This window comes from Hibiscus syriacus, unplaced genomic scaffold (assembly GCF_006381635.1).
Source record: "Hibiscus syriacus cultivar Baekdansim isolate YM2019G1 unplaced genomic scaffold, ASM638163v2 tig00111614_pilon, whole genome shotgun sequence".
In the NCBI taxonomy this organism is placed as follows: domain Eukaryota; kingdom Viridiplantae; phylum Streptophyta; class Magnoliopsida; order Malvales; family Malvaceae; genus Hibiscus; species Hibiscus syriacus.
In genome coordinates, this window is record NW_024063134.1 from 838,957 (window position 1) to 852,074 (window position 13,118).

Sequence of the window (13,118 nt, forward strand, 5' to 3'; positions counted from 1 at the left end):
TCATTTATTTAAGAGTAAATTACATAAATAATCAATAATATTTCAGTAAATTTTCTAAAATTTTAAAAGTAACAAACCGTTCACTAAAATTATTAATTTATAATAATTTGGTCACTCGTCATCAATAGCATAAGTAATAGAATGGTGATGAGTCACGTTAGTTAATTTTTTTTATATCATTGCTAAAAGTTCACTCTTTCTCTTTCATCTTCACTGTCTCTACCACCACAACTGAAATGAAAGTGTTGATGGGATTAAGAAGAAACAGATAAGCTAAGCTAAGCTAAGCGAGATGCATCTAGATTGAAAAAAAGCAGATAACAAATAACAAAAGCAAACACACGAGAGCAAGATTGAAAATCATAGAAATAGATAAATAAGTGAACACTACCCGGGGAAGGATTTCGAGGAGGAGAAGGAATGGAGATTCCAACTTCTGGATCTCAATTGAAAGTAGTAGCCGTGAAAGAGTCCTGGGTTTTTCTAGAACTTAATGAATGAAAATTGAGTGCTGGATTCCGCTCTCGATATCCTTTGCAGCTTCCAAACTCAAATCTCAATCTAATTGTTTGTATTATTGTTCGCATGAGGAATCTTCTTATTTTTCATCATCAAGAAGAGGTACCTCAGCAGCTAGATTGCCTTGACCGTGACTTCCTTTTGATTTATTTGAAGAGGTATGTTTCTTGGCATGAGGCAATTTCATATTGTCTTGCTCATGCAACGTAGCTTGACTGCTCTTCTTCCTAAGAGGATCTACTGTTTCAATCTTTAGAGCTTTGCTACTTTTTTGAGCATTAGTCTCAGCTTTGAGAAGATCACAAGTGTTTTATGCTTAAATAATATACTAGTCTTTTCTCGCAAAGCTTGAATTATCGTCAAAAATCTTTTGAACTCAACTAGCCCATAGATTCTTCAAGCCAATATTTTGTGCAGGTATTGGCTCCACGACACCTTCATAGCTATAAAATGGACACCTTTATTTCTTGTTATGCTCTTATCGTTTACCTTGTCAACATCAGAATGTTTCCATTTTGTGTATATGAACCAGACACAATTCACTGGAGCACTTTTTCTTTTCTTTGACTTCAAGAGACCTATTCTTTGTACTTGGATAGTACTGTTCTGTCGATGAGGAGAAGCGATGCACTGGTAGAGGAGAGCATGTGAAGGAGTTAAAAAAGGAGAGAGTGTCCATGGGGTTTTGGATCTTGAAGATGACTTAAAGTGCAGTGTTGAATGTGGAAATATTGAGTTAAAATAAAAATGAATAGAATCAGATTGGGTTTCTATTTAAGGTCAAAGAGGTGGTCGGTGGTCAACGCCAATTCCAACTCAGTTTTCCGTCACATTGTGATTAATTTATTACAAATCGATAAAGTTAGTGATCAATTTATTGCTTTTAAAACTTCAATGAGGAAAACGAAAACTTACTCAAATATTAGTGACCATTTGTATAGTAGTTTACCCTTTATTTAATAAGAAATCGTTTTTTTACCATTAAAGAGTATTTTATGGATTCTAATCTGAAACTCTAGAAGATTAAAGCTTATTTTGTTAATAGAGAAAACTAAAATTCTATAGCATTTTCATTAAGAAGATTACCATTTACATGAAAATCATTAAAACAAGATTAACACAATATCCAACATTATTAATCAAAAATGTTTTTTTAATGCTATCAGAATAAAAGTGTGGCCATTTCTAAGACCTCGATCACAATTTTGATTTTATCATTAGTTGAGGGCTTATATCCTAAATATTATCATCTTTTCATCTAAGTAATTAAAGTTCAAATAAATTCTTAAAATTAATATTTTGATCACAATGAATACATACAATATTTGTTTGGTGAGAATAAATACCTAAAGTACTCAATACATTACCTCAATTAAAAAATACTTCAGGTACTTAAATGAAAATAATAATATACCCTATTTTGATCAAAGTGATAAATTTAGGTATTTATTTTGTTAAATAAAAAATAATATATATTAGATAATGTGATTGTGATATAACCAGAAGATGTTTTAACCAAATCGACTAAGCTCATCATGTACTGATAAAACACATTATTGAACTCAGAATTCAATCCCTTGGATCCAAAATTTTCAGACTAGAGCTTCATTTTTTAAATATTAATATGTAGTTGTGTTGCATTCTCGAAACCTTTTGAACCATTAAATTCCGAAAGAAAAGGAGAAAAAGAAGACAAATATAATTAATAGCTAATGATTGAAATTTATTCTCTCTTGCAAAGTACACCATAGAGGGAGAGATCAATTTCTTCATTGATCCTTCTTTGGGTGTAAAATTTCAGTAAATGCGAATAACATATGCACAGAACCTATTTCAATATTATGCTTCTCCTCATATGTATGTATGTATGTATAATACGATTGCAGCTAATGTCCCAATTGGAAATAAGTACTCCAACAAAACACATGTGCTTTTTCACAATGGGTTTCTGGGGACCAAATTGCAAAAACTAATTTCAGGTAGCAACTTTAGACAAGAAAAAAAATGCTTTCTTAAACCAAGTGTGAAATCCTTTCTGTTGACGTGCCGATGAATCCTCTCTTTAAATCGAAGTAATCTGAGGTTTCTGTACACTCTCTTCGCCATAAAGCAACCGCCTCTTCTTCGAACCATATCCTTGGTACTGGTAAATGATGCTGTGAAGACACTGCCTCAGGCATATGATGTCAAATGTCTCTATAAATCTCAAATCAGCACTCCTGGTTTTGATTCCGGCAAAATGTTGATACTCCTCGAATACTGATGGCATGCACCAATTCTGCAATTTCCTCAAGCAACCAACTAGGCTACCCGTACGATGCTGCATTATTTAAAAATAAAATCAAAAGGGAAAAAAAATTTCTCAATTTTAAACCCAATAAATTACTTGTACCCTTAAAACTATCTGCCAAATTAGTTCCTATGTCCAAACAAAACTCATATATCAATAATAGAAAAATCTTCATATATCAATATATACATATATATAGTAGTATCTTATCATATAAGGACCTTTATACGAAAACCATGTCTTACCACACTAATGTACCATATATATGAGAAATTCAAAAATCAACCAATCCTTCATAAATCCAGTTCCACAAGTAAAGCTATAATCTAAAGGGAGCACAAGTAATTGCTGAATTTGGAGTATTACCTTTCCCCGTTTGCAATGGATCAAAATAGGATGATTTCTCACATCTGTACACGAATTATATAAACGTGTCAGATATCCATACACTTAAAACATACTGGTAAAAGAAAAAATACGAAACTAAGAGAGTGAACTCCATAGTTTATGAAATCGATACCAATTAAGATCTTGAGAGCTCCTCTGATGGCATCCCTGAGTGTAGCAAGAGAAGGCTCCTGAAATGAAGATAAACAATGATGTAAGCCAAAACAGAACCAGAAGCAAATTCGCTATTAGGAGTAAAAAAATACGGCTAAATATATATATATATATATATATATATATATCGTGTATTCAATTATTAGATAAGATACAGTTGACTTTCTTCATTCATTTACGATTTATCCATATGGAACGATATTCTTCTTGACCAGCAGGTAGATGAATCGTTATCGCCTAGTAAAAGTCAAAGAACTAAATGAAATATAATTTTGACCAAATTTTCAATATGTTGCGGAGAGCAACTCATAACTCAAAAACCTTGACCAATAACTGATGAAATTTTGATAATTCTACAAGTTTCTTTTGAAAAAAGAAGAAACTTTTCGAATTCAAATTCATCTATTGAAAGATGCAAACAACTCAAATTCGAAAGTTATATACATGCATTGTTCAGCATGCAAAAAGCTTTTCAATTAGCAGCATAATATTAAATTGTGGTCGCATCACCTAAGATGCCACAACGGCAATATAAAATCATAGTTACTTTTAGGAAACAAAGCACGCCGTTACTCCTACAGCCACAATTTAGTATAATGAATAGCGGTAAAAGCAGAGAAGTGAGCGTAGGCAAAAGAGTACCGTTTTCCCCTCAATTCCGAACTGGAAAAGCCGGATATTATGGGATCGAATAAATTCCAAATTTTCCTCTGGATAGGGCTCTGGACACAAATATCTGCTCGCATGAAAAAAGAGAGAGAGTAAATTCTCAGTCCATAAAATGGCATTAACAGTGAAAGTTCAATTTCATTATAATTCAGAGCAATAAAAATAACACGCTATGTCAGAAATTAACAATATAATCCTTCCAAACTGCCCTTTATACCCAATTTCCCTTTTTCTTGGCAACCAAGAAGGCAAAAAGAAGAATCGTTTTACACATAAACATGCAAAAAAGTGAAAATAATAGGTAAATAAGGCATCAAGAATGCGAGGCGTAAGAAATCCAATTCAATCCGATTTAAGCATACATGACGGATCGAAGGCTTAGGGTTTCCAAGAAGGCGAAATGGGAGGGTTGAGGGAAACTGGATCTGAAAATGCCTTCTTCCACCATCGAAAAATTGGGAGGCGGCTCCAAAACGACGTCGCCACTGTCCTCTCCTTCGACAATGAACCCCATCTCTCCTCTCTCTCTCTCTCTCTCAAAATTCTTCTTTTCCTCAGAGTCCTTCCAGAAACAAGTAAAACTGATGAATTTATATATGAAGAAATCTGACGATGAAAATATGCAACAACGAAACCGCCATCAGCAAGCTGATGATTGAGGATGGAGGTTGGGCTTTAAATAGGAGGTTTCTTTTAAGACTCAGAAACGACACCGTCTGCCTTGTCGATTTTGGATTCCCACTCTTCTAATTTAATTCGACTTTGAGGATTTTATTTTAATATTTAACAATTTGACCGAAAGGTGAGTTTGAGGGGTAAAAGCGGAAATGACGGCTGCTTGTAGTTTTAGATGACGAAAGTGATTAGATTTGCAGGTGGAGTGGTCAGATTGGGACTCTGTGACTTCAATTTAAAATTAATTATTTTTAATTTCAGTTTAATATTTTTTTAAGATAATGTAAATTAATTTTAGGGAAGGGCTGTTTTTTTTTATTAAAAAAAACGTAATTTCCTGGAAGGATTGTTTTTTTTAGAGAGAGAGAGAGAGAATTATTTAAGATAACGAATATTTTTTTTAATTGATACTTAGTTTTTAAAGATTTTGGTAGTTTTTATTATCCTAAAATAACTCAGATATTTAATATTTGAATTATCACTTTATTTTGTTTTGTTTAGATATATTTAACATTTATTTTTGGTTTCATTTTGATAATCTATCGTTTAAAAAATTAACAATTTTAATGATGTGTCACCATAGGGCATTTTCATATCATCATTGAAAAAACAAAAAGTATCACGTCAATAGTTCTATTAAATTTTAATGATGGACGACCAAAATGAAATTAAAACATAACGTTAAGTATAATCTTGAGAAAGAAAATAATTGGATGATCAAAATAGAACATAAATGACAGTTGAGGTACTAAAATTGTAGTTTACCCAGTATTTTATTCAGAGATACTAATTGTTGAAATTGATTTAAATATTTATTTTATTCATTAAATCATATATATTTATATATGATTTTATAAAATAAATATAAATTTACAACATATTTTTTAAAATTTTATTAGGATTTTTTGTAAAAATAAAATAAAAAAACTTAGTAGTAAATTTTGACACTTAAATTGTAAAAAAAACTCTTAAAATATTGAGTAAATTATTTTTAAAATAAAATACGAGACTCAAGATATTTAAAATATTATGTGATATTGTTAAAAAGATCAATTTTAATCAATTTAAAATTATAAAAGGAATATAAAATTTTAGTTTCTTTCTTTGTAATCTCTCTTATTTTATTTATATTTAAAAATATATAAAAATAGAAAAAGATAGAAAACTTATAATTTTATAAAATAGAAAATAGTATTAAAATAAAAACCAATAAAAAGCGAAGTTTGTGCGTGTATATATATTAAGTAAATATTATCAATGTTTTTATTAGCTTTAAAATTTTAACGGAATTAATATTTTAAAAGAATTATTTATGAGAATTTAAATTGTACGTATAAATTTTAAAATTTAGAAATTAATTTATAAATATATAATGGTGTAAAATTTTAGTAATTTTAAAAAAGATAAAGTAGTGTTTTAACATTTTTAAGGGCTAAATAAAATTTCTGAATATTTCAAGGGGTTAATGATAAGTTTCTCAAGTATTGGAGGCCATGGCCCCACTTATCTAAACATAAGAAAGTTTGACACTTCTTCAGATCTGGCCAACATAGTTCCGAGCTCTTGGTTCAAATCTAGGATAGGCATAGGTCGGTTTCGTCTTAAAAATATATATTGTTTGTCTGATCTGAATTTGATCTGATCTTTTGAGATAAAATACGAATTTGATCTAACCCGAACATTACATTTTAAGAAAACCCAACCGACTCGACCTGAACCTGGTTTTTTTTTAAATCCTGACCCGATTGGGTTGGGTTGGGTCGGGTCGAAAACCGTCCCTATTCAAATCCCTCCCTTTTTAGCTTAAAATAATTTTCTTTAGTTTTATTTAATAAATTTAAAGATAAGTTAGGGTGAAATTATAATAAATTTCAAGCCTAATTTAGTACCTAGGTGTAAAATCTCCATTTAAGAGGTCTTTAATTTTTATACATTTCTTACTCCATGCAATAAGTTTATATTTTATGTTACCAAAAGATTATTATTATTATTTTTTATGGAGAAGAGTGAAAGCGAGAACCCCTGGATCCTTAGGATCAACGAGATGCCATTAAGAAAGTCTGGCTCAAGCCGTCGGACGCCTTCGAGAAACAAGACTCGGAGATAGAAATAGCAGATTCTTCTCCACATGAACCATCCTATGCGGCTGTCCTTGCCGGGACTTCTACTGAAGACACCCAGAAGACTGGTAGTACTGCTAACAATACTGATAACCTGGATCTCTCCGATGAAGATTTCATCACCGAAACTCGTAATGGCCTACCTTTGATAACTTCGTAAAAGAATTACTTTTAAGGTCTTTTTCTCTAAAGTTATTGTTTGTTTAAGGGTACATATAAGTTATTTTATTTGTATGTAGCTGTATATAATTGCATTTTTTGTGTTGTGTTATTTTATTTTATTAAGGTGCTATATGAGGATAAATGTATGGTTTTTAGTGATGTGCAGGAAATAACAAGCAAAATAGGCGAACTGGAAAGTAATGTTGTGACATCACACGTTGCTGAAGCAGATTGAAATGCCTTGGCATTTCTGGTGCAGAAAATGACAAAAAGATACAGTTGTACGATGATAGCTGGCTTTGCACGTGAAATGATGGTTGTAACAGCCTGCCAGAGGACCACTGCCACCTGAAGGATAAGGTTCACACATAATGTGTGATTATAGGGGTATAGGGGTATTTTGCACCCAATATCACCCAACAACCTCATCATTATCCCTAGATATTTTTATTATATATTACACCTCATAAGAGAGAGAGAGTGTGGAAGAAAAAAGAGAGGTTACAAACCCAGAAAATTATCATATTCTCCACCGTTTTTCTTCCTCCATTTTTCTTGATGTTCCTCCATTGGTAAAGCTCGAGGGAGTGGCGAGCTAGGCGTCCGAGAGGAGCTAGCGAGCTAAGGCGGTTCGTGGTGGCCGAAGGGAGCTCCGATAGCACATGTCGAAGGCTTTTTCCTCCATCCCTTTGTTGTTTTCTTTCATTTATTTTAGTGGGTTGTTTGGAACGAATGATTTTCATGTTTTATTTCATGGAATATCCGAACCCCACCATGAACTAACCTTATTTGGTGGGGTTGTTTTAATGGTTGTTTAAACTTTATTTTAATGGTAGATTTATATTTATCTTGGTTATTTGCTTGCTTTGCTTATGAATACTTCACCATCTAGGCTTGTAAGAGGCATGAGAGTGTCCATTTCTTAGATGAAGGTTAGGTGTTCGAGAGAAACCTAAGCTAAAATACTTGTAGTATTCGAGAGAAACACAAGACAAGATCCTCATAAGCAATGGGCTATAGTATTTTCAAAAGGCTTTGAACCGGCCTAGGAATACTATAACCTAATCCCTTAGTACTCGAGAGAGACTAGGATAGGATTTCAAAGACTAAAAGGGTGTTTTTATCAATAGTGTAGGCTGCCAACATCATAGAGTGAGAGCATATGCCATGTCATCCTATTCTGTTAGGTTCCTTTGACTAGAGTAGCATGAACACTTTAGGAAAACCCTGTCGAGCAAGTGAAGTTTAGATAGATTAAATCTGCCTGAGAGATAAGTTTAGCATCCTTAAATCATTCCCCATCACTCATTCCCGAAGTAGTTTCCCGTGTGAGGATTATCAAGTTATTTCATTTATTTGCTATTTTTACCATTTCCCTTTGCCATGACATTTCCTTTTGTTACTCATACACATTTCATTTGCCTCGACATAATCATTTGTTAATACCATTAGCTATACTTAATTACTTTAGAATAGTGCATAAACTTTACTCAAGATCATTCCAATCCATGTGGAGACGATACTCACTCATCACTTTATTACTTGAGCGATTGTGTATACTTGCACATTATTTGCATATAATTTTATAGTACTCACAATACGCAACAAGTTTTTGGCGCCGTTGCCGGGGATTTACAATTGTCGATGTTGAGTTTAGTTGTTGCACCGTTTTATTTCTTTTCTTTGTACATAGTTACTTGTTTTTGTGTTTACCTTTTTCAGGTGTTACGTTGTCGCATGACACATAAAAGACCCAAAGAACCATTATTTCATATTGAACCTGAGGCTCATGTTGTTCAAAATCAAGTGAAGGATCATGCAGTTCTAAATGCCACGACAATTCCTAATGTCGGGAATACTGCTAGACTACAAACTATTATAGATTACTTAGCTCCCACCTTGGATGACATAAAACCTGCTATTATAGCTCCCAAGATTCAATCAACCCAATTCGAGCTCAAACCGGTTATGTTTGACATGTTGGACTTGATTGGACAGTTTGGAGGTGCTCTTCATGAGGATGCAAGGAAATATGTTCGAGAATTTTTGGAGGTTTGTGACTTCTTTCGGCAACAAGGTGTGTATGAAGATGTGCTGAAATTGAAGTTATTTCCATATTCTTTGAAAGATCGTGCCAGGGCATAGCTCAATGGATTACCTTCCGGATCGATAAGGTCTTGGGCTGACTTATGCAAAAAAAATTTGCTACGGCATAATCCGCCCAATATGAACAGCCATATTCGAAATGCCATAACATCTTTTCATCAAGCTGATGACGAGTCAATGTATGAGTATTGGGACGGCTACAAAGAATTGCTTCGTAAATGTACCAACCATGGATTCCACGACTGGACTCAAGTCGTGATGTTCTACAATAGAGCCAATGCACCCATGAGGATGATGCTAGATGCATGGACAAATGACATTTTGCTTGACAAATCACCTGAAGAGGCTTTTGGCATTCTTGATCGAATTGCTAGCCATGATTACCAATTTCCCTCTTTAAGGTTTGAAACTAGAAGGAAGGCATCTGGGATATTCAAGTTAGAAGTTGAAGATTCAGTGTCGGCCCAACTCTCTACCATCACCAATATATTGAAGGATTTGTAACATCCTAATAAGGTGAAAGAAGTAAAGGTTGCTAGCTCGGCATGTCTGTTATGCCGTGACAATCACCATGAATGTGAATGCCCGAAAAATCAAAAGTCCATCAACTATGCGGGAATATTCAATGGATAGAGTCAGCATCCCAAATTCTCATAGGAAAATCAAGGAGCTCGTAATGTCAGTCATCTCGCTTAGCAGCAATATATGGATGAGCCCCCAACTTTTCGAACAAATATGCCATGACATAATGAGGGGACAACATCTTCTCTAGAGGCCACTATGCAAGACTTTATAGCAACTACAAAGGCTCTATTACAAGATCACGACAAATCTATTAAGAGTCAAGAAGAATTATTACAAAGTCAAGGGGCATGGTTGCAAAGTCATAATTTGTCTTTGAGAGCTTTGGAAATGCAAGTGGATAAAATGGCCACGACATTACAAGAATACCAACCAGACAGATTGCCTAGTGATACTGAAGTCACTAAGGCTAAAGGCAGTGAGCAATTTAGTACATTCACCTTAGGGAGTGGTACCCAGATCTACAAAGATGCTAAATTTGGGGGGGGGAAACACTCGAAGAACCTAGCTATGAGATTGTGCATGAAGAATCTCATTTGCAAGAGGAAGAACATTTGCTAGAGAACAAAGTTGAAGGTTCAATGAGTAAACCCAATGATGACAGGAAAAATAATGCCACAACAAAAGAAAACCCCCCACTAGCAGAAGTTGATGACCAAAGGGAAGCTACAAAATTATGCCACGATAATTTTGTAGGCACTAGTGAGTACTTGAAGCTCGATGAAGAAGACAAAGATGAGCTTAAGGATATTTCAAAGGAGACGGGTCAATCTAGCTTACTAGCTAGACCAGGTATGAAATCTGAACATTTGGATTTCATTGAATTTACTCATCTTAAACCCCAATTAGCTGCCCATTTTTCTAGGCTAGAAATTGTGAAAGACCTACAGATTAAAATGGAGAAAAAAATTCCCTAATGAGAAATTATTATTTGCCACAGCATTGTCGTGGTATGCTGACATTATCAATTTTCTCGTTAGTGGTGTTTTGCTTTCATACTTGAATAGCAAGGGCAAGAACAAGTTGATGCAGGATGATGACCCATACTTCTTCAAAGACTTTGTTGTCCAAGTAATTAAAAGATGCCACAACAATAGGGAGCGAAAAGAGATCCTAATCCACTACCAATTAGCTTTATGTGAACAACACTCAAGAGGAGAAATGACTACTGCAAAGGTCCTACAAATTGGGTTCTATCGACTTACACTGAAGGTTGCGCTGTTATATGTGTGGAGCATTTTGGTCTATACTGGTGCTCCAATCGAACGCGACAAAAATGCCATCACAATTCATGATATTTTGGGAGTTTGCATCTCTTCAACCCTTTTTAATTTATGTTTTAGAAGTTTTGTTTTGTTTTATTGTGAGTGTTTGTTTGTTTATTTTTCTTTTTTTTATTTCTTTAGTTTTAATTTGAATATTAGTTCTTTTTAGGACGAAGGGTGTTTTGGAGGATGAATATGATGAAATCTCATGAGGGAACTTCACAGGCTGCTACAAACCAATATGTTACGGCAAAGCTAAATGCAATCGAGGCTCTAACAAGACACAGTCATGGAACTTGTTCATAAGGAGATGTTCCTACATTTGGCTTATAATCTTCCAGTCATCGTGGACGCAATCTTGCCAGCTCTTGAGGATGCCGCGACATTTACAAATGTCACACAGCAAGACAGTACACCCAAGCCAAATGATGCTAACCCAGTCAACACGGACTAGATGACGTCTGAAGTCACCCCATTATCCAAGAACACTGAAGGCCCTAGCACACCGAAGGCCCTATCACACCACCTGCTGAACCCAATTCTGAGCCTGATGCAAGCCCACCCCATTGAGGAAGTGCACCGGGCGCAATACTACTAGCACTGCCAGCGTGACTCCACCACCATCTTAGGAAGACAAGGTACCTTGCATTGCATCGCATAGCATGTAGTCTAGTTTTAATTTAGTTTTTATTCAGCATTGAGGATAATGTTTCTCTCAAGTTTGGGGGAGGTAGTGTTCTTTGCAGAACATGTGCATGATAATATTAGCATAATGTTATGCCATGGCATCAGTAAATGATAGGACAGTTAGATGAAATGTTTTAATGATACCCGATGATGATGAATATTTTAGGCTAGAAATTGAATGTAAATGACTGTTGAGAATGATAGAACTGACTCTAGGGCTTGATACTTTGTGAATTATTCTTACACGTTTTGTATGTTCTCTATACTTAAGGGACTTAGGAAGTTTTTATGAAAGAACTCTGGTTAGCCTTTGCATTAAAATGTGGTATTATGCTTAAATGATAAATCACTGTTTAAGAACTCCCTTATGTATGAATTTTATTTAATCATGAATAAATGCTTCGGCATAACTATAGAGGGACACTCCTCTTTGTCGTGGCATTACCTGGAACTCTCTTTAATAAATGACTGCCATACGCATACGAGTGAATGAAAGTAGTCACGGGATGACTCTACCTGAGTAGCTTGGGGTGGAAGGTATGCTCCCTTTCACCTAGAGTGTGGGATAGTAGATGTGATGAGCTGACTCCCTTCGTAGCAGCGTAAAAAAAGGAAAAAAGTGAAAATATGTAGTAAGTGAAAAGGGAGTATAAATGTGCTTAATGAATGAGTTAATGTCGTGGCGAAACTAGGGAACTCAATTAGAAATTGCCTAAATTCATTAAGTATAGATTAGATACAATCACGCACACGCAACTTCATAAAGAATCTTGACATAGGGAAAAGTACTTGAATTCTTGATATGTCTAGCATGTTGAAGCCAATTTTTCTGAGGGTTAAAATTCAATTTTTGTCTTGCTGTCCTATTGATGAAAATTGCCATGACATTTTGATTGTGTTAATTGTTATCCATTGCTTGAGGCAAGCAATAACTTAAGTTTGGGGTGTGATAACTCCATAAAAAGACTACTTTTAAGGTCTTTTTCACTAAAGTTATTGTTTATTTAAGGGTACATATATTTCATTTTATTTGTATGTAGCAGCATATAATTACATTTTTTGTGGTTGTGTTATTTTATTTTATTAAGGTGCTATATGAAGAGAAAGGTATGGTTTTTAGTGATGTGCAGGAAATAAAAAGCAAAATAGGCGAACTGGGAAGTAATGTTGTGGCATCACACGTTGCTGAATGGCGCAAAAAATGACAAAAAGATACAGTTGTATGAGGACAGCTGGCTCTGCAAGTGAAATGATGGCTGTAACAGCCTGCCAGAGGACCACTGCCACCTGGAGGATAAGGTTCACACACAAGGTGTGATTTTAGGGGTATGGGGGTATTTTACACCCAACATCACCCAACAACCTCATCATTACCCCTATATATTTTTATTATATATTACACCTCACAAGAGAGAGAGTATATGGAAGAAAAAAGAGAGGTTACAAACCCAGAAAATTATCATCTTCTCCACCGTTTTTCTT

At 34.4% G+C, this 13,118-nt stretch overlaps 1 protein-coding gene across 1 annotated transcript; it reads right to left on the reverse strand.

Moving 5' to 3' along the window:
- Positions 1-2,539: 2,539 nt before the first annotated feature.
- LOC120165840 (tyrosine-protein phosphatase DSP5-like) lies at positions 2,540-4,604 on the reverse strand. Its single transcript, XM_039175278.1, has 5 exons — positions 4,402-4,604; positions 4,013-4,106; positions 3,330-3,387; positions 3,176-3,219; positions 2,540-2,839 (listed from the first exon to the last, which is right to left on the reverse strand). The coding sequence occupies exons 1-5, from the start codon at positions 4,551-4,553 to the stop codon at positions 2,582-2,584; spliced, it is 606 nt and encodes a 201-aa protein (XP_039031209.1). The 5' UTR covers positions 4,554-4,604; the 3' UTR covers positions 2,540-2,581.
- Between the last annotated feature and the right edge of the window lie 8,514 nt (positions 4,605-13,118).

Coding starts and splice junctions, on each gene's coding strand:
- LOC120165840 (XM_039175278.1), bottom strand. CDS start 4,553: ATGGGGTTCATTGTCGAAGGAGAGGACAGTGGCGACGTCGTTTTGGAG. Junction 4,107..4,401: donor CTAAGCCTTCGATCCGTCAT/GTATGCTTAAAT, acceptor TCATGCGAGCAG/ATATTTGTGTCCAGAGCCCT. Junction 3,220..3,329: donor AGCTCTCAAGATCTTAATTG/GTATCGATTTCA, acceptor ATTCGTGTACAG/ATGTGAGAAATCATCCTATT.